This window comes from Selaginella moellendorffii, unplaced genomic scaffold, assembly GCF_000143415.4.
Source record: "Selaginella moellendorffii unplaced genomic scaffold, v1.0 SELMOscaffold_54, whole genome shotgun sequence".
In the NCBI taxonomy this organism is placed as follows: Eukaryota; Viridiplantae; Streptophyta; class Lycopodiopsida; order Selaginellales; family Selaginellaceae; genus Selaginella; species Selaginella moellendorffii.
Window position 1 is genome coordinate 1,300,603 of NW_003314315.1, and position 19,013 is coordinate 1,319,615.

Genomic DNA, 19,013 nt, shown 5'->3' on the forward strand with positions numbered 1-19,013 from the left:
ATGTTTTTACTCTAAATTGTTCTCAAGGTTGTACGAAGAGCTTGGTAGAAAGGTAGAACTCGCCTACGGATTATCAAATCGAGACTCATATGCTTCCTTTGGATCCACAGTTTGAGGAGCTCCAATTGCAGCTTCCTCCTCCCGAGGAGGCACCCCCAGTTGAAGGAGCTCCACCAGCATAGGAGATCAAAATCACAGGGTCACTAGTTCTTTTGAATCATAACACGCTCTAATACATTTGGATGGGAAAGCTTAAACCTTTTGTGTGACTGCTGATACGTCAGTTGGGTTCACAAAGTGGACTTGTTTTAGTATTTTAGTGGGGGCCATGGTTTTTTAACATGACAAGTGTGCACCTGTTTCTGCAGTTGCTACCACTGCTGCTCCTATTGTTCCTGCTGGCAAGTATCTTGTCTTGCTCCTAAGGACGTTCGTCAGTTAGTTGCCTGGGTGGGTTAATTTCTGAGCGTTGTGTGGTGTGGGAATGCAGATGCTATTTGACTATTGACTGAGTTTTGGAGAAAGTGTCAGACAAGTAGGCCGTGTGGTGAGTTTTGAACACGATGAGCATTGGAGCGCCATGCCGGAATGGTATCTATGTGCGTAAGTGCTTTAAGGCTCACATGTTCACGTAACTGGGCCACCATGGATAGGCAAGTCGATGTTCATGTGGTACATGATCATGGAGGTTGCTGCAGAGCGCAAGTACAACGTGCTCGTTGAGCTTAGCCCATTCTGGATCGCGTTTTACAAGGACGGTGTCTCTGACAGGGGCAACGAGCTGTTTAAGGGACCGGTCATTCACCTGATAGACGAACAATGTTCTGGGTCTCACTACGGTTTTGTGACCGTTTTCGGGAGTCCGAATTACAACACGACCAAATGGATTCACAAGACGGGTGGTGGTGCTCCACTCACGCAGCTTGTCCTCCCACCCTGGAGCCAAGGTAAACAGGAGTTTATAGACATGTGTTGTTACGGAGGTTGTTCGCAAGTTGGGGGGATATGTTCCCACATAGCGATGATATTGGACGAGGTGATTGTGAAGGTGGGGTTGAGGGGCATTCCAGCGTCTGTTGGGCAAACAATACTAGTTCCGTTTGACATGACGCTCAAGGATGAGTTGTATGTCGAATACACTTTCGGGTTTTCGTCGGATCACATAAAGTACTTCGATCATTGCTGGACCGTGAAAAAAGACGAGCTGCTGGAGTTTGTCACTGCATCAGAGGGGCCGACGAATATGTCCGCCTTGAGGCTATACGCCTGCATCAGATCCATCTCGCTGGGGCAGTGCTGGAGTCGAAAGCGATTGGCCAAGACCCAGTTCCGAATCGATACGCGGATTGTATCAGCTTCATTCTGGAAAATCGACGCATCAGGTCTTACACCCACATGAATGAGATCTGGGAGGCGAAGAAGGCGGGAGTGATGTATGAGTCTCTATGTCCATTTTCACTTTTCCTCCACAGATGTGTACCAAGAGGCTTTCAGGATTGCAAGGATGCAGGACATATTCGACATGGATATCTATGACATTTCTTCTGTAAAAATGAATGGGATTACTGAGGAGAGCAGCCAAGGCCAACAGGAAGATCGCCCTCGTACGCTCCGGACACGAAGGGGAAGATGCACGTCTCCAACGCAGTTGCCTTGCATCTCGGCTCAAGCGCTGCGCCACCGCCGCCGATGTCGCGGAGCTCCACTCGGGCTCGTCCTCAGACCTGCTGCCACACGATACTTTCGCGTGCAATGTGCTGGTCCAGATGTATGGAAAGTTTGGGAGGATGGAGGACGCCGCAGCGGTGTTCCACGCAATCCGGAACAAGAACATCTTCTCGTGGAGCATTCTGCTGTCGGGTTGTGCCCAAAACGGGCATTTGGATGGGGCTAGGTGGGCATTTGATAATATGCCATCCAGGAACGTCGTTGCGTGGGGCGCGCTGCTCCTTGCATTTATCCGCGCTGCACGTATGCGCGAAGCGGTCCAGACGTTTCATCGGATGCCACAGCACGACGTGGCATCGGTGGCTTCTGTCTTGACTGCGAATGCCCAGGCAGGGCATATTTTTGAAACAAAAGCTCTAATCGAGGCGATTCCTCCGGGTCAAGGCGACGTCGTTGTGTGGACGGCATTGATTGGATGTTACATTGCAGAGAACCGCATTGACGACGCCAAGCGCGTGTTTGATGGCATGGAGGAGAGGAGTGTGGTAACTTGGACCGCATTGTTCACAGGGTATGCCAACGAGGGACTCGTTGCGAATGCCAAGGTCATGTTTGACAGGATGCCCGAGCGGGACGTGGTGTCGTGGAACTCTATGGCTGCTGCGTTTGCGCAGAATGGCGACTTGCCACTTGCAAAGCAAGCTTTTGATAGTATTCCCGAGCAGAATGTGGTGTCCTGGAACGCGATTGTCACAGCATATGCCGAGAACGGGCAGCTGCATGATGCTCTGGATCTCTTCCATAAAATGCCGGAGAGGAGAATGGTGTCGTGGAACGCTGTCGTTTCCGCGCACGCGAACTGCGGAGATGTGGAGTCGGCCAATATCTTGTTCGATCGCATGCCACAGTGGACGCTGCTTGCCTCCACCGCGATGATCGTTGCTTATGCGCACAAGAACCTTGTGGCAGAGGCGCGCCGGATCTTCCATTCTCTGGAGGCTCGCGACGTTGTGGCGTGGAACGCTATGATCTCTCTCTACGGCCAGAATGGGCTGGTGGAGGAAGCAAGCAGGGCATTCCGGCGCTTGCCAGTGAGCGAGCGCAACCTGGTCAGCTGGACGGCCATGGTGGCGGCATATGCCCAGAACGGGCATAGCAAGCAGGCCATGCAGACGTTCCAGCAGTTGGAGCTCGAGGGCGTGGAGGCGGACGAGATTTGCTTCAAGACAGTGTTGGGCTGCTGCAGCCACGCCGGCCAAGTCGACGTTGCATGCTACTGCTTCACGTCCATGGTGGGGGATCACGGCATTGCTCCGTCCAAGTGCCACTACTGGAGCATCCTGGACGCACTGGGCCGCTCGGGGAGGCTGGGAGAATGCGAGGAGCTCATGGGCAGCATGCCTTTCTCGCCGGACGAGGTGGCGAGAGGGAGCGCGCTGGCCGCTTGCAAGAACGACAGCGACATGGAGCGCGCCAATCGGATCGGCAACCAGCTGCTCGAGACCGATCCAGACAGCGCCCCGGCCTACGTCCTCATGGCAAACCTCTTCTCCGCTGCAGTGGGGGCGAATTAGGGTTCTTGAGGGGTTTTTGCGGGCACGATGGGTGCGTGGCGGAGGTTGCTGGCGTCTGCTCTTGTCACTGGAAGGAGCCGCATTCTCAGTCCCCAGTCGCATCACTCTCGTCTCTTGGCGCCTCGGCTCGTGGATTTCTTCCCAGGCACGCCGGCAGCATTCCAGGTGTGGAATTTCCTCTTTCTTTTCCAAACGTGCGTGCTAGAATTTGTTTCTTGTCTCAGGGCTTTCAAGGCGTCCAAAGAAGAATGTCGACAACCACGGCAGCGTCATCGGCGGCGGATGCTACGTCTACTGCCGAGAAACCTTTGGCCGAGGGAGTAGAGGGGGAAGAAACCAAGCAAGCTAAGACCGAAGCACCAGTTTCTGGCGAGGCGAAAGTCGTTCGCCGCAACGTAAGTTTTTCTTTCGATGTACATTCCTCGTCTTTGCTTACTCTTTGTTCTTGGAGCAGCCAGTGTCGTGGCTAAGTTTCTTCCTTCTGGTAGCCACAGCCGCAGCATTGCTGTTCGTGTTTGAACGAGAGAAGAAGAAAGCGCTGGACGGTGAGTCAAGTGATTGCTGTGAGACGCCAAGTGAGTGACGTTTCTTTTCTTTGGTGTTGTTTGCAGCGATCAGGAACAAGGAGATGGACGTAAAGTATGGCCCCTCGGTCGGGAAAGCAGCGATTGGAGGCCCATTCAAGCTCGTCAACCACGAAGGCAAGACGGTGACAGAGAAAGATTTCCTGGGGAACTGGACGCTCATGTATTTCGGGTTTACATCATGCCCGGACATCTGTCCCGACGAACTGCAAAAGATGGTGCAAGCGATCGACGCTGTAGGTTGGTATTTTCAGCGCTCCAGGGACGTAGCTCTCTTCTCACGCGTTGCAATTTCTTCCTGGTTGTGCAGATAAAAAATCTGGCTTGAAGATTGCCCCGTTGTTTGTGTCTGTGGATCCAGAGCGCGACTCGGTGGAGCAGATGAAAGAATACGTGCAAGGTACCGCAGGTTATGTCTTTTGCTCTCATCCATTTGTGGCGTGCAGAGTTTCATCCCAGGCTAGTGGGATTAACCGGAGCTCCCGAAGATATCAAGCAGGTGGCGAAGTCGTTTCGGGTCTACTACATGAAGACTGGGGACGAAGGCGATGACTATCTGGTGGATCACTCCATCATAATGTGAGTGCTGCTTGCTAGTCTTCCAGCTGATTGTTTCCCCTCTGCTTGTCTACCAGGTATCTCATGGACCCGAAAATGGAGTTTGTGAAATTTTTTGGAAAGAACTACACCGTGGACGAGCTGTCGCAGGGAATCATGGACGAGGTGAAGAATCATGGAAAGACGAAGCGGAGCTAAACCATGTCTAGGAAAGTTTTGGGCGTAGAAGAGATAAAAGAGTTCTAGTTCTTCCTCGGGGTGTTTTAAGGCTTAGTATAATGTGGAGAAGGAAAACCGAGGAGGGTTTGTAGCTCAATGGCGGGCTTGTCAAGTCTCGGCCAGCGCAATTGGTTTGTGTGTGGAAGCTGCAGCGGTAGGAAGGATGGGTTTGGAGGGGCAGTGGCGGGCGGCAAGACGAAGAAGAGGCTTAGTTTGGGAAGTGAGCTCCTCCAGCCGCTTGTAGGAGGAAGTAGATGCTGCTTGTTCGCTGGGCAGAGCCTCTCACTCTCATCACCGCTGCTCTCCTCTACCAAGAAACGCGGTAGCAGAGGCGTAGTCACCATGGTCAGTAGTGATACTCCTTTCTCTCCTCTGAATTGACACACTCTCTCTTACAGGTGATTCCTTTTGTCCGAGGGGACGCGTCGGCACAGCCGCCCCCCGATCTCCCATCCTATCTCTTCCACAACAGGATTGTCTTTCTGGGCATGTCACTGGTTCCAGCAGTCACGGAGCTCATCATGGCGGAGTTCCTCTACTTGCAGTTCGTGGATCCCGAGAAACCAATCTACATGTACATCAACTCGACAGGCACTACCAAGGTATTTCGATGCCTCCTGTTATTCTTCACTCGTTTCCTTCGCTCGTCAGGATGGAGAGAAGTTGGGATATGAAACGGAGGCGCTGGCAATGTATGACACCATGCAGTAAGTGTCTCGCGTGATTGTCTCTGTCTGTTTTTTTCTCATGGTGCTTTTGGTCCCCAGGTACGTGAAGCCGCCGATATTCACTCTCTGCGTTGGGAATGCGTGGGGTGAGGCTGCGTTGCTTCTAGCCGCTGGAGCAAAAGGAAATCGATCTGCGCTGCCTTCGACCACCATCATGCTCAAAGAGGTCGCTTTTCTCTTCGTTTTTCTTTTTATTTCTGGAGGCACTGATTCCTTCCATTTGGATTGAGCATGGCAGCCTATTGCACAGTTTCGGGGGCAGGCCACTGACATCGATATTGCACGCAGAGAAGTTCGCAACTTGAAAAAAGACTTGGTACGTAAGAGGATGGATGGATATGTTTTTCTTTTTTTCTATCACGTGACTAACAAAGCCTTTGGGCTCCAGGTTGAGCTTTTAGAGAGGCATACAGGCCAACCTGCAGACAAGATCGAGGAGGACATCCGTCGTCCCAAGTACTTCAGCCCGGACGAGGCTGTTGATTATGGACTCATTGACAAGGTAAGGAGGCTTTTCTTGTGTCTTTTATACTTGATATGCTCGTGTGGATGAGCAGGTACTAAGAACTGAGAAAGGAGAGAAGTCCAAAGGTGTTGTAGATCAATTGCGACAAGCGCAGCTTCTCAAGTGAGCAATTTTATACAGTTTTTGACATGGTGCAGAGACAAGTATGTGCTATATCACGGCAGTTGAAAGCCCGCCAGTAAGTCTAACAAGTCGGCCTTCGCCTTTTCTATCGCACCTGGAAGCTTGTCTGGGAGCTTACCTCCAGCCTGAGCAAAATCTGGTCGACCCCCTCCACCTCCACCACAGAGTTTGGCAACAGACCCCACGAATGCTCCAGCTTTAAGCCCGTGCTTTACTACACTCGGGCTGAAGGCCGCAACCAGGCTAACTTTGCCATCCTCAGTGCATGCTCCTAGTAAAGTTGCCGAGGGATCCCCGTGAAGTGCAACACAGTGCTCTACCGCTGCACGAAGTGAATCCACGTCGGTAGTTTCCAAAGCTCCAACTAGTATCCTGCACACCAAAGTGTCAAGAGCCTGAGAAAAGAAAGACTGTTTTGCTACCTTACACCTCCTGGACCAACTAGGAGAGCTCTGCCTGTTAACACGTCGGCTTCGGCAATGGCGACTTTCGCTCTCAAGCTTGTTGCGTCGCTTTTCAGAGCTTTGAGTTCGTCTTGTAGGCCTGATATTCGGGCTGGGAGATCTTCTGGCTTGGCCTAAATAGCATTTGCAAGTCAGTGTGACACGAAGTAACGTGCATGATACCTTGAGTGAGGAGCATATTTGCCTAAGAGCATTCTCCCGTGCGAAGATGTGGTCTATAAAAGCATCGCCGGCTACTGCTTCTATTCTCTTGACACCGGATGCGATGCCTTCCACCAGCACAATTTTGAAGCCTCGGATCTCACTTGTGTTGCTTACATGAGTGCCTCCACAGAGTTCCTTGGATATTCCTGGAACATCAACGACTCTCACCTGAAATGCAAGTAAGTATTAGGACTCAACCGAGCTGAAGACACAGAAAAAACTACTGTACCTGTTCTCCATACTTCTCGCCAAACATCGCAATAGCACCGCTGTTTTTTGCTTCTGCCAGTGGCATCACCTTCCATTCTAGTGGAACGGCCATGCTTATCCATTCGTTTACGAGTGCTTCCACTTGAACAACCTCCTCCTCTGCCATCTTTCTTGACAGCGTAAAATCAAACCGCAAACGGTCGAATGCAACCAATGAACCAGCTTGGGAAGTTTCGGACCCCAAAACCTTCTTCAAGGCTGCTTGGAGAAGGTGAGTTGCAGTGTGTTGAGCCTACACACGACCAAGGAGGAGTCTGTCAAAAGAAAACGAGGAAAAAAAAACCGACCTGTGCACGCCTCCTCAAACTAGATTCGACAAGAGCTTGGACGTTATTCCCGACAGCCATTGTGCCTTGTTGAACAATTCCCTTGTGGATAATTAAGTTGCTACCGAGCTTCTGAACATCTTTCACCTGAACGATGCAATCTGTTTCACCGCCCCGGCAGACAAGCAGTCCATTATCACCAATTTGGCCACCGGACTCTGCATAGAAAGGAGTTGTATCCAAAACGATCTCCACTTCATCTCCTTCACGAACCTCCGTAACAAGTCCTCCTCTAGCAATCAATGCCCGCACTTCTGCAATAGACTCGAGCGTCGTATAACCAACAAATTTAGTCTCAACCAAGGATGTAAGCTCTGCGGCTGTCCCTCCAGCTGACAGCTTGACCACGTTGTGAGCTTCCTGAGATTGCCTCCTTTGATACTCCATTTCAGTCTCAAAGCCCGCCATGTCAACTTGGACATCATTCTCTCCAGCAACTTCTTCGGTGATTTCCACGGGAAACCCGTAGGTGTCATAGAGCATGAACACGTCTTTCCCGGATAAAACTGGCTTGGCGCTTCCATCTCTTCTGCAGGCAGCCGCGGCTTCCTCCAGCTTCTGAGAAAGTAGCTTCTCTCCTCTTTCCAATGTCTGAACAAATCGTAGCTCTTCCTTGTCCAGCTCTTCAAAAATACGTCCCGCATTTTGTTTCACGTCCGGGTCCACGTTAGAACTCATGCTAACGACCACTTTTGCAAGGCTAGGCAAGAACGTTCCTTCCGAATTCCCTTCACCGTCACCCCGAATACCTAGCAGCCGTCCCATGCGAACAATTCTTCGAATAAGGCGACGCACAATGTATCCGCGGCCAATATTTGAAGGGGTCACTCCATCCGAAATGAGATAAACCACTGCTCGCGAGTGATCACCTATAACCTGTATCGCGCAAAAAACTTTAGGCCGGGATCGAGCAAGATGCTGGACTTACCTTGAGGTAAGTTTTAGTCCGGTCGTCAGCAGCTGTATAATTCACTCCAGCCAGCTCAGAAGCACGTTGGATGATAGGATAGATGAGATCTGTTTCGTAGTTATTTGGCACCTGAGAAAACATGATGAGAGGAATAAAGAAAAATGGCAAGAGAAATAACGACAGATACCTTTTGCAGTATTCTTGCCATGCGCTCGAGGCCAAGACCAGTATCGATATTCTTTTGCTTAAGAAGTTCTAGTTTCCCATCGTCATTCCGGTTATACTGCATGAACACCAGGTTGTAAAACTCCAAGAATCTTGTATCATCTCCAAGATCCTGGTAAGCGGAAATACAATATCAGCACGGATGGATCGCAAGACTAGAAAGCAAGATTAACTACCGCATCATCGGTCCCTCTCTCTGGATGGAAGTCGAAATACATCTCGGAGCAAGGACCACAAGGTCCCGTTGGACCGCTTGCCCAGAAATTATCTTCCTCTCCCAGCTTCTTTATACGTTCCTCTGGAATTCCTACCTGGCAAATAGCACTCACTGCCTGGGTTAAAACGCGAGAAAGACAGTGTCACTTACGTGGTCACGCCATATGGCGAGAGCTTCATCGTCATCCTTGTACACGCTGACCCATACACGAGCAGCAGGAAGCTTGTATCTACGCAACGGATTGCAAGAATGAGAGCAATGAAGACAAATGGCCTATAGCTTACTCTGACGTTGCGAGCTCCCAGGCCCATCGAATGGCGTCGTGCTTGAAGTAATCCCCGAAGCTGAAGTTGCCAAGCATCTCAAAGAAAGTGTGGTGTCGACTTGTCCGACCGACGTTCTCAATGTCGTTTGTCCGGAGGCACTTCTGGGACGTGACAGCGCAAGCAAATCGTCTGGGCACCTGTGCGCGCGAGAGTAGAACACTGTCAAGTGTGGCTGGAAGGAATCACCAGCGGTACTTGCCTGTCCAAGAAATATGGGCTTGAATTGCAGCATGCCCGCGATAGTGAGCAAGACCGTGGGATCGTCCGGAACCAGGGAAGAGCCCGGCAAAAGATGATGGCCGCGAGCTGCGAAGAAGTTGAGAAACGTTCGCCTGATGGCATCACCACTCACTCCTGGCTGCTCGTGCTCGTGCTCTTGCTCCTGTGCGCTGCTCGTCGTCTCGACGCTGGTTGCGGCTGTGTCGTCCTAGACAAAGCTTGAGTTTGCCAAGCAAGAGCAAATTTTCTAATCGCTTACATGAGGAAAACGTTGTAAATCTCCGGGAGCTTGGCGGCAGGACAAGGAGGAGCACTGCCCGCCTTGTCCGCCGACGTTGCTGCTGCTGTGCCCGATGCAGGAGCGAGGTGGCGCTCTTGCCATTGACGATGCAAGCGTGAAATGCGTGCCAGGCGAGCTGCTGGGGAATTCCTGTGCTCGTACGAATCGCCATGGCGGAGGAAGCGAGCCCTAAACCTAGCTCATGTGTGGCCATGGAGGGCCGAGGGCAAAAGCACACGGGCGGAGAGATGAGCGAGTGAGAGATCGAGGATGGTACCCTCGGCCGTGGTCGTGCCCATTGTCACCGCTGCCGCTGCCGCCGGCGTCGCAGCCGATCGCCGCCATTTCTCCTCTCCTTGTTCGCCGCACAACTGGAAGAGGAGGAATCGCCCGCCCGGCGAGGACGATGGAGCGTCAGGCTGTGGCGCTGTGGACAGGGCTGCATTGCGCTGCTGGAGCTGGAGTGGCCATGGACTGGCAAGGTCTGGGAAGCTGTGGATCGTGAGAGCGGCGGATAGAAATGGTGGTGAAGCCGGTCAAAATGCTGAGGATGCCAGCGTGCGAGCAGCAGTCGACGAGGGTCAGAGGCTACTGGCTTTGCAAAAGGAGCTTCTTGAACAGGCAGGCAAACCATTCTCCTCTTCTAAAGTTTGCTACATTGTTTGTATGCCAATCTCTCTCGCCAACTCCACTGCTTTCTCGCAGGTCACCGAACGAAAGAAGCTCCTCAACACCTTGACGCAGGAGTTTGGTACCACGAAAGAGAAGGAAAACTCCAGTCCATTCGAGCCTAGCGATGGAGAAGTCAGTCCGGCAAGTGTACCTGGAATCGGTGCTTGGCCGCCGCAGTCAATGCGGCCTCCTCAATCAAGCCCGGCATCTTCACCTTCGGTACTTGTACCGGCAGAACCGCGGGTGGTTCGTCCCCCTGGCTCCGGCTTGGACGAGGCCAGAGCCGGCTCTGGATCACCCATCCAGAAGAAAGTTTTGGATGAGGCACCGCCACTGGCCGGAACCAATGTCATGAATGTGGTCATTGTGGCGTGCGAGTGCGCACCGTGGTCTAAGACCGGTAAGCTCGAGCTTTTCCTCGATCACCTGGATCGGCCGACTAACGCACGGATATACAGGTGGGCTTGGCGATGTCGTGGGGGCATTACCAAAGGCGTTGGCACGGAGGGGTCACCGTGTTATGGTCGGTATTCATCTCGACGGCCTTCCCGACTGACTTGTGCGTTCCATGGTTGCAGGCTGTCGCTCCTCGTTACAAGAATTACGTCGAAGCATGGGAGACGGGTGTGCGAAAGGTGTATAACGTAGCTGGACAGGTACGGTGTGACAATATTTCGCTGCTCATCACTCTTGTCGTAGACAAAATCTGATTTTTTCAGGACATGGAAGTTGGCTACTTTCATGCCTACATCGATGGTGTGGACTTTGTGTTTGTGGACTCCCCTATGTTCCATGGCTGGTGTCACGACATCTATGGCGGCTCCAGGGAGGTGAGCAGGATGTGAGTAGCAAACTGGAAAGACTCATGTTTTGCTGTTTATCTTTGTCAGGATGTACTGGCTCGCATGATTCTCCTGTGTAAAGCGGCTGTTGAGGTCAGTATAGCACTCGCAAACGTGGAGAGTACTAGTGGTGGTTTTTGCTTCTTGTAGATTCCGTGGCATGTCCCTTGCGGTGGCGTCTGCTACGGGGATGGGAACCTCGTGTTTATTGCAAACGACTGGCACACGGCTCTGCTGCCCGTTTACCTGCAGGCGTACTACCGTGACAATCAACTCATGCAGTACACGCGCTCTGTCTTGGTCATTCACAACATTGCGCATCAGGTGCTTTTGTTTCTTTCCTAGCACATCCCTCGTAAACTTTGGTGTCCTGCATTCAGGGACGTGGGCCTCTGAGTGACTTCGGAAAGCTTGGGCTGCCAGACCACTTCCGGGACAAGTTTGCTCTCTACGATCCAATCGGAGGGGAACACATGAACATCTTCATGGCGGGTATCCTCACGGCACACCGAGTGATTGCGGTGAGCCATGGCTACGCTTGGGAGTGCCAGACTCAGGAAGGCGGCTGGGGGCTGGACAACGTGATGCGAGAGAACTCGTGGAAGCTCAAGGGCGTGGTTAACGGCATTGACGACTCGGAGTGGAACCCCGAGGTGGACAAGTGCCTCGTCGGCGATGGCTACAAGCAGTACAGCAGCGCGAGCCTCGAGACTGGGAAAGCCGCTTGCAAGGCGGCGCTGCAAAAGGAGCTGGGACTCCCGGTGCGACCCGACGTGCCGCTGCTGGGATTCATCGGGAGGCTCGACTACCAGAAGGGCGTGGACATCATCGCCGAGGCGATACCGTGGATGATGGGCCACGACGTCCAGTTGGTGCTGCTGGGAACGGGCAGGCCCGACCTGGAGGAGCTGCTCCGTTCGTTTGAGGCCAAGCACCGGGACAAGGTGCGTGGATGGGTGGGATTCTCGGTTAAGACTGCGCACCGGATCACTGCCGGCGTGGACATCCTGCTCATGCCATCGCGTTTCGAGCCGTGCGGCCTCAACCAGCTCTACGCCATGAGGTATGGCACGGTGCCCGTGGTGCATGCCGTCGGGGGACTCCGGGACACGGTGACGCCCTTTGATCCCTTCACGAACTCGGGGCTGGGCTGGACGTTTGATCGGGCGGAGGCGTCGGCCATGACGCATGCGATCGGGAATGCGATGTGGACGTACAAGGACTACAAGGAGAGCTGGAGGGGGATCCAGCTGAGGGGCATGAAGCAGGACTTGAGCTGGGATCACGCCGCGCAGCAGTACGAGGAGGTGCTGCTGGCCGCCAAGTTCCAGTGGTAGCACAAGGAAAAAAAAAAGCTGTACATCAGAAGGTTTGCTCACCTAGGGCTTTGGATTTCATTGAGATGCAGCACGAGGTGGACCAGCGGACGCTCTTTCTGGTAGGCAGTGCGAATGAAATCAGTGACTATCTGATGTATCAGGTGAATGTCTTTATAATCAACACGGTGGAGCTCCTCAACAAGGTCTCGAGCGCCTGTGACACAAGGCTTAGTCATTTACACCAGTAAAAATCCTGGCGTTTCTTCTGCACTATGTTGATAAAAGTGATGTCAAACAGGAGGATCTTGCGAATGGACGCCACACTGGCACTGGTGGAGGCCAAATTGAAGAGCGTGAGCAATCCAGCAAACCAATAGAAATGTAAGAATTGCCAACCTCCCAAAACATGATCATTTCTTGAGCACCCTGGCCATGGACGGTGTCAGTCCTGTGCAAAGAAGTTTTGCTAGACTGGTATTTACTTGTAGATATAGGCAGCTATGCCCAAGACGACGCAAAGCAGTATAACGTCAATGCAGAAGTTCCTTCCCGATCGGATCTGTCAACTGAGGAATTGAGCAGAGTCACCAAAAGAACGAGGAGAAAGAGATTACCTTCGACACCACCTCTTTCATTCTCGCATTGTTCTTGGTCAGGTCCCCCGTTGCTTTATCAATCTGCGACAGTAGCCATCCAGGTCCAATTAGACATTGCGCTGGACATAGCAGCGTTTACCTTCTCTTCCATTTCGCCGACCATGGGATCTTGCTTGTCGAGCTCCTGAGACAGGCGCATGCGGGTTCTGAGATGACACTAGTGGGTGCAGGGCGCAGCACAGAACCTCACTGATATCTTCCGCCATGTTTTTGAGCGTCGACAAGCCTTCTGAAATGATGTCGAGGTTTTGATCCTGGAGGTTCCAAAGTATACCAGAGGTACAAAGCACCATCCGAGACAACAAAGGCTTAGGATACCTGCTTGTTCTTTCTGTGTTGAAACTCTTCCTGGTAGGCTGCTGACTCCGCCGTGTGTTCGTACCTCTCGGACCTGAAAGCTTCGTCTGCAGCTCCAGAGGTTAGAGTTGTCCGTATCGATCATAAGTATGTACCAGCGGCGGCAGAGTCGATCTTGATCTCAATGTGTGACTTGTCGATCTTCTTCTTCTTCTTGGCCCCCATCATGGTGCCTTCGGGGATGTCATCGATTCTGGCTGCCAGGGCAACAACAAGGTCTGGACGGGCGGCAAGATCCTCCGGAGATAGTGCTTTCACCTTGAGGAGAGCAAGACGGAGTGGGAATGGAGCAGAGAATGGTTGAGTTATTAGAGACGGTTGGGTTGTTCCACCTTCTTCTTGGCCAGCCTCTCGAGCTTCGGGATCTCTTCGCGCAGAGCTGCCTTGGTCCGTCGTATCTCTGCATTCATGGTGGCGACGGCGGCTCTGTTCTTTTCCTCGGCGGCCTCGTTCGCTTTCTGTGCGTGCAAGTCAGCGGAGGGTGGGAGGGCATAGCGAGCGCACCTTGACGGTAGCTTCGATCTCGGCCTCCATTGTGGTGTAGAGCTGCAAGAAGTGGTCATCCGGGTTGATGTTGAGGTCCTTGTGCTGCTTGGACGGATCATACTTGTCAAACTTCTTGCAGATGGCGTCCACCCGGACGAGCATGTCGATGATGCTCATGGCTTGTTAAAATGCGGAGGAGCCCTAACTCCTGGAGAATCTTTTTAGGGCTTTGCAGCGAGAGATGGAGAAGAGCATACCGGAGAGGGTCCACGATCTCTACTACAGGTTCTTTCCTTCCGCCGATTGCCCCGTGACGGGCGCCCCTCCCGCGCCGCCGCCGCCGCCGCCGCCCTGCAGCAGCGCTGGACAGGGCCAGTGCCCCGCCTCCGGCAGAGGGGCTGCTTACAAGCATCCGCATGTGTACGACGTCTATGGGAGGCGGATCGACGAGGAGGCGAGGGGGGAGAGGGACGTGTGGAGGATGCCGCGGCACTTGTACTACGGCGGGCAATGGGAGGCGATGAATCCGGCCAACAGCATGCCCCTGCAGCCCAACCAGCGGCGAGCGCCGGGCCAGAAGGAGGAGCTGCCAACCTTCCGCCAGGTATCCAGCATCCCCAAGGCGGGCACGGACGAGACGTGGGTGTACCCGTCCCAGCAGATGTTCTACAACAGCCTGGTGAGGAAGAACAAAGCGGACGACGTGACGGAGAAGGACATGGCGGCTGTTGTGACCACGCACAACGCTGTCAACGAGGGCACCTGGGCGAGGCTGCTGCAGTGGGAGCAGGCGTATGGGCGCTTGTTCCCCGGGTCTTCCAAGGACGAGCCGCGGCTGCTCCACTTCAGAGGCCGCCCCCACGACCTGTCTCCAAAGGCGCGCTTGAAGAAGCTCCTTGGCTATGGCCAGCCGTTTGACCGCCACGACTGGACCGTGGACCGGGGCGGGCGGGAGATGAGGTATGTCATCGACTTTTACTACGACGATGCTGCGTCGGAGAGCAACCGGTGGCCGTTTTACATCGACGTGAGGCCCGCTCTCGACTCCCCGACTGCCCTGCTACTCCGAGCTCGAATGCTGCTGCACGACATGCTGGGCGCGGGCGACGCCGCCAGCAATCCAGTGCCCAGCAGGCACGCTGCTGCACAGGACAGCAAACACTAGGACTTGTTTCGATCGAGCATCTCGTCTTCGGCTTGAATAAAACTCGCGGCTTTGAATTTCACATTGATGAAAGAGAATTTCAGAACTTAGGGTTGTTTGGAACTTGTTGATGGACAAGCAGGAGATTCCACCGCCAGCGCCACCGACTCGTAAGGAGCCAGCTGCTGCTGCTGCTGCTCGGAAGCCCTCCTCCATTTCAGCTCTTACGCCTTCCAATTGTGCTCCAGGTATCCGTTCCCTTGCATTAGAGTGCTCCATTCACTACGATTACGATCGCATGACAGGAAACAAGCACAAGAAAGGGCCCAAAAGCCTGCTGAGCTTGTGCGTCGCTAGCATCGGCTGCTACCTAGACGACATTGTTGACGACTTGGACTTAATTGCACCGCTTCTTCCAGTGTCTGTCAAGGTGGGATTTTGCAAGTTTTCCCAAGCCATCAGTTGTGGAGTGTTGTGCTCCGTCAACCACAGTTGCAATTGGTGGCTATCGCGCGGAGGAGGGGATTGCTGTGTGACAGGCTTCTGGTTCCTCTGGCGGATACGGCATGGGAGATCCTGGATGTGTCCGGCTCCGATGTAACTGACACAGGCATTCATCAGGCAGCAAAGATTTGCTCCAAGTTGAGAGCAGTCGACGTAAGGTAAGGAAGAGAGGCTTTCGAGAGAAAGACATACTCTTTTCTTCTTACACTCGCCTTCTCTTTCGTTTGCAAACGCAAATATGGCACACAGCCGCTGCAGCAGCCTTACGGCGGAGTCCATTAGAACGATCGTCGAGTGCTGCCCGGCTCTTGAAACTCTGAGATGTGGGTAAGCTTGCTTGCAGGCCTTTGGTTTTCATGAGCTGTTGGAAGCTGAACGCTACGTGATGTTGAGCAGCGGCACACACCTTAGCAATAGAGCTGCGAGGCTAGCACTCCCGTGCGTGCTGCCGGGCTTGAGAGTGCGCAACCAAGTTGAGGAGAGCTGGGAAGATTTGGATGCAGTGGCGGTTGGGAGTGGTGCGCAGGAGTTACGATGGATTGTGTGGGTAAGCTGGACCGTTTGAAGCTCGCGCTTGCCAGAGTTGATCGTCTTGTGTGCACTTCCAGCCTGCGATCGATGGCGAGTCGAGACAAACCGTGGAGCTCGAGTGCCCACGCGTTGTTGTCAACCCCGGGATGGCGTCGTCCAAGCATGCCTGTGTCCCCAGAGAAGCTCTACCAAGCACTGTCTTAGACGAGCAGCTCGTGGAAGACATATCTCCATCGGCATGGGAGGTGAGATGCAGCCCGAGCCAAGCCGCTGCTCTAGGCTTGGGCGAGATCTCTATCTCCAAGGCCGAGCTCTTCAGGATGGCATTTGCCGCAAGGGACGAGCGCTTGGCACCCAAGAGAGCCAAGAACTGGAGGCAGAAGGAGCGGCGGGAGCGCAAGCTGTGGGTCAGCTCTAGCCTTGAGCTCCGAGCTCGCCATTTAGCAGACACTCACGCAATGTAATGTGGAAATATAATGCTCCTCTGTATTAGGTATCTTACCGTGCGCAAAGTCAGAGTTGTGTCCTAGGGCAAGGGCATCGATCGCGTCCGATGGCTCCACGATGGGTAAGCCACCATGACACACCATGGGCACGCTGCTCTAGCGAGTGCGCTCTCCGATTTGCTGCAGGCTAGAGGGGCGCATTTTCTGGTGCTGCTGCTGGTGATCATCGCCACTGACTACACTCGCGCGGACGAGATCTCTTACGACGATGTGGATGCTCCAAAACACCCCGGCTGCGACAACAAGTTCGTGCTGGTAAGCAAAGCTGCCGCGTTTGAGAGAATTGGATTGCTTTGCTGAGAATCTCCCAGGTGAAGATCAGAAACTGGATTGACAACGTCCCCGCAAGTGACTATGTCGGCATCACAGCCAGGTTTGGGGGGCCCGTCGCAGCACGAGCTGACAAAGCTCATGTCACTTCCCTCTCGCGAGCGGATCCCATCGACTGTTGCTCCAATCCCGGCGGTGTCAAGGTGTGCCTCCTCGTCCCGCGGTCTCTCGTAATACTTGTTTGCTTGTTATAGCATGCAGGGAACGTACTCCTCGCTGAAAGGGGGAACTGCACTTTCACTACCAAGGCAAGGATTGCGCAGCAGGCTGGTGCCTCGGCTGTTCTCATCACAAACGACCGAGAAGGTTCGGGGTTACATCTTATGGATGTTTTCGTCTGTCGTGAGAGCTTGTGTTTGACAGGCCCTTGTTCTCTTACTTGACAGAGCTTTACAAGATGGTCTGCTTTGAGAACGACACTTTCGCAGACATAACAATTCCAGCCATTATGATCCCCAGATCAGCAGGAGAAAGCTTGGAGTCTGCTTTGCAATCGAGCCAAAACGGTACGTGCGATGAATCACTGTGCTGCCCCTGACCTGTCTTGTGTATGCCACAGTGAAGCTGCTCCTGTATTCACCAGTGCGGCCTGTTGTTGACCTTGGCGAGCTCTTCTTGTGGTGTCTTGCGGTTGCGACCGTGATCGGCGCGTCCCTGTGGTCCGCATGCACTGCCAACGACGTAGGAAGCGGGCGGTACAAGCGCTTGAAGGTGTTGATTACGTCTTTGCATTATTCTTTGTTCGCAACGGGGTTTATTTGCAGGAGGCTTCTGCAGCGTCTCGCACAAAGGACGATTCCGACGACAAGGAAGTGGTGGATATCAGCATCGCATCGGCCGTGTGCTTTTTGATCCTTGCGTCTGTCTTCCTGCTTCTGCTCTACTTATTTATGTCCAACTGGTTTCTGATGCTGCTCGTTGTCTTGTTTTGCATTGGCGGTGCTGAGGTAATGTAACACCAGACTGATGGTGTTCTAGAGTCTTACTTGCTCCTTTTGCAGGGATTACAAACGTGCCTCGTAACACTGCTATCCAGGTGAGTCATATTCGCTATCAGCTGCTACTTCTCTTTGAACCAGCATCCTGTGGCGAGGCGATTTACAGGTTATTTCCTGGTGTTGGTACGCGGCACATAACCATTCCAATCCTGGGGACTGTAAGTTCCCTATCTGTCGTGGTGTTTCCCATCTGTGTGGCCTTTTCTGTACTATGGGCTGTGTATAGGCACGCTCATGTGGCCTGGGTTGGCCAAGACGTATTGGTGAGAGCCTCTTGTCTTATTTCTCTGGCTATTTACTACTGGAAGCTGTTTTCACCAGGGTGTAGCATTGATCCTGACCGTCTTGCAAGTTGTTCGCTTGCCAAACATTAAGGTAACTCTCTGGTTTCCTCCGTTCCAAGGTCGTAGCTGTGCTGTTTGACAGGTTTCCACGGTTTTGTTGAGCTGTGCGTTTCTGTATGATATCTTTTGGGTCTTCATATCTCCATACATTTTCAAAGAGAGCGTTATGATCGTGGTATGTAAGCTTCGACTATCTGTTCGTTTACCTCTTTTGATGGAATGTTCACATTTGCAGGTGGCCAGGGGAGATAAGAGTGGAGGGGAGAGCATCCCAATGCTGCTCAGGGTCCCGCGTTTCTACGATCCCTGGGGTGGCTACTCAATCATCGGGTTTGGCGATATACTTCTGCCGGGCTTGTTGGTGTCATTCACACTCAGGTGCCCTTTATTCTTTGTTTAGATTAGCTCAAGCAAGTGAGATAACGCAGGTTCGATTGGGCCAACAAGAAGAGCCTTTCCGGGGGATACTTCTTGTGGACAACGGTCGGCTATGGCCTGGGTACGTGGATTATCTTTGCCTCAAATAAATCCTTGCCTCAAATCTGTTTCTATGTTCTGCGCACAGGACTCATGCTAACTTACGTTGCTCTCAACCTGATGGACGGCCATGGCCAGCCGGCGCTGCTTTACATCGTTCCCTGCACTCTAGGTGAGTCTTGATAACATTCCCGCAGTATTTGATTGTAACCTCTATAACCTGGTGTAGGCATTGTGGTGCTGCTGGGATGGATAAGGAAAGAGCTGGGAGCACTGTGGAACAACAAGGACGTGGCCGAGGAGCCAAGCGCAGGCCAAGTTGGCGCCGCGCAAGCCTAGCTCTAATAATGTATGATACAAAATGTTGGTATTTATGTATGTATGAGGGAAAGTTGGGAAAGACGACAGCGTGTGAGTTGCGTGTGT

General features: G+C 53.0%; 9 protein-coding genes across 13 annotated transcripts; 7 read left to right on the forward strand and 2 right to left on the reverse strand.

Annotated features, from left to right (window-relative positions):
- The first annotated feature begins 1,556 nt into the window (after positions 1–1,556).
- LOC9661450 (pentatricopeptide repeat-containing protein At1g09410, mitochondrial) lies at positions 1,557–3,242 on the forward strand. Its single transcript, XM_024687697.1, has one exon. It carries the CDS (start codon positions 1,557–1,559, stop codon positions 3,240–3,242), a length of 1,686 nt encoding a protein of 561 aa, XP_024543465.1.
- On the forward strand, positions 3,218–4,637 carry LOC9661451 (protein SCO1 homolog 1, mitochondrial). Its single transcript, XM_002982547.2, has 7 exons — positions 3,218–3,407; positions 3,467–3,637; positions 3,697–3,787; positions 3,854–4,066; positions 4,137–4,226; positions 4,273–4,405; positions 4,462–4,637. Exons 1-7 carry the CDS (start codon positions 3,270–3,272, stop codon positions 4,580–4,582), a joined length of 957 nt encoding a protein of 318 aa, XP_002982593.2. The 5' UTR covers positions 3,218–3,269; the 3' UTR covers positions 4,583–4,637.
- A 40-nt stretch (positions 4,638–4,677) lies between these two features.
- On the forward strand, positions 4,678–5,986 carry LOC9661452 (ATP-dependent Clp protease proteolytic subunit-related protein 4, chloroplastic). The gene is made up of 7 exons (XM_002982548.2): positions 4,678–4,948; positions 5,002–5,205; positions 5,255–5,310; positions 5,371–5,497; positions 5,570–5,647; positions 5,720–5,833; positions 5,889–5,986. Exons 1-7 carry the CDS (start codon positions 4,700–4,702, stop codon positions 5,961–5,963), a joined length of 903 nt encoding a protein of 300 aa, XP_002982594.2. The 5' UTR covers positions 4,678–4,699; the 3' UTR covers positions 5,964–5,986.
- LOC9661453 (alanine--tRNA ligase, chloroplastic/mitochondrial) lies at positions 5,929–9,655 on the reverse strand. Its single transcript, XM_024687508.1, has 12 exons — positions 9,401–9,655; positions 9,122–9,339; positions 8,881–9,059; positions 8,747–8,825; positions 8,556–8,690; positions 8,342–8,491; positions 8,173–8,283; positions 7,206–8,120; positions 6,878–7,150; positions 6,607–6,816; positions 6,403–6,557; positions 5,929–6,352 (listed from the first exon to the last, which is right to left on the reverse strand). The coding sequence occupies exons 1-12, from the start codon at positions 9,633–9,635 to the stop codon at positions 6,013–6,015; spliced, it is 3,000 nt and encodes a 999-aa protein (XP_024543276.1). The 5' UTR covers positions 9,636–9,655; the 3' UTR covers positions 5,929–6,012.
- Positions 9,656–9,671: 16 nt separating this feature from the next.
- On the forward strand, positions 9,672–12,456 carry LOC9661893 (soluble starch synthase 2-2, chloroplastic/amyloplastic). The gene is made up of 8 exons (XM_024687511.1): positions 9,672–10,042; positions 10,127–10,493; positions 10,552–10,616; positions 10,672–10,749; positions 10,813–10,923; positions 10,984–11,028; positions 11,086–11,259; positions 11,316–12,456. The coding sequence occupies exons 1-8, from the start codon at positions 9,692–9,694 to the stop codon at positions 12,270–12,272; spliced, it is 2,148 nt and encodes a 715-aa protein (XP_024543279.1). The 5' UTR covers positions 9,672–9,691; the 3' UTR covers positions 12,273–12,456.
- Positions 12,206–14,167, reverse strand: LOC9661454 (syntaxin-71). Of its 5 annotated transcripts, XM_024687518.1 has the most exons (9): positions 13,772–14,167; positions 13,600–13,725; positions 13,363–13,525; positions 13,229–13,308; positions 13,096–13,164; positions 12,990–13,034; positions 12,869–12,931; positions 12,737–12,813; positions 12,206–12,680 (listed from the first exon to the last, which is right to left on the reverse strand). In XM_024687518.1, the coding sequence occupies exons 1-9, from the start codon at positions 13,928–13,930 to the stop codon at positions 12,665–12,667; spliced, it is 798 nt and encodes a 265-aa protein (XP_024543286.1). In that variant the 5' UTR covers positions 13,931–14,167; the 3' UTR covers positions 12,206–12,664. The 5 variants fall into 5 exon arrangements, 1 of the variants encoding a protein (XP_024543286.1); XR_002993875.1 differs by having other exon boundaries at positions 12,990–13,314; positions 13,363–13,725; XR_002993873.1 differs by having other exon boundaries at positions 12,375–12,813; positions 12,990–13,314; positions 13,363–13,725.
- Positions 14,168–14,178: 11 nt separating this feature from the next.
- On the forward strand, positions 14,179–14,979 carry LOC9661894 (cytochrome c-type heme lyase). The gene has a single exon (XM_002982550.2). The coding sequence runs from the start codon at positions 14,235–14,237 to the stop codon at positions 14,916–14,918; it is 684 nt and encodes a 227-aa protein (XP_002982596.2). The 5' UTR covers positions 14,179–14,234; the 3' UTR covers positions 14,919–14,979.
- Positions 14,980–14,997: 18 nt separating this feature from the next.
- On the forward strand, positions 14,998–16,428 carry LOC9661455. Its single transcript, XM_002982551.2, has 6 exons — positions 14,998–15,145; positions 15,203–15,327; positions 15,390–15,559; positions 15,651–15,728; positions 15,798–15,948; positions 16,010–16,428. The coding sequence occupies exons 1-6, from the start codon at positions 15,028–15,030 to the stop codon at positions 16,394–16,396; spliced, it is 1,029 nt and encodes a 342-aa protein (XP_002982597.2). The 5' UTR covers positions 14,998–15,027; the 3' UTR covers positions 16,397–16,428.
- On the forward strand, positions 16,422–18,987 carry LOC9661456 (signal peptide peptidase-like 2). Its single transcript, XM_002982552.2, has 15 exons — positions 16,422–16,500; positions 16,565–16,693; positions 16,750–16,911; positions 16,963–17,074; positions 17,155–17,274; positions 17,328–17,479; positions 17,533–17,715; positions 17,770–17,804; positions 17,873–18,029; positions 18,088–18,141; positions 18,193–18,285; positions 18,346–18,488; positions 18,539–18,609; positions 18,676–18,759; positions 18,817–18,987. The coding sequence occupies exons 1-15, from the start codon at positions 16,486–16,488 to the stop codon at positions 18,924–18,926; spliced, it is 1,620 nt and encodes a 539-aa protein (XP_002982598.2). The 5' UTR covers positions 16,422–16,485; the 3' UTR covers positions 18,927–18,987.
- The last annotated feature ends 26 nt before the right edge of the window (positions 18,988–19,013 follow it).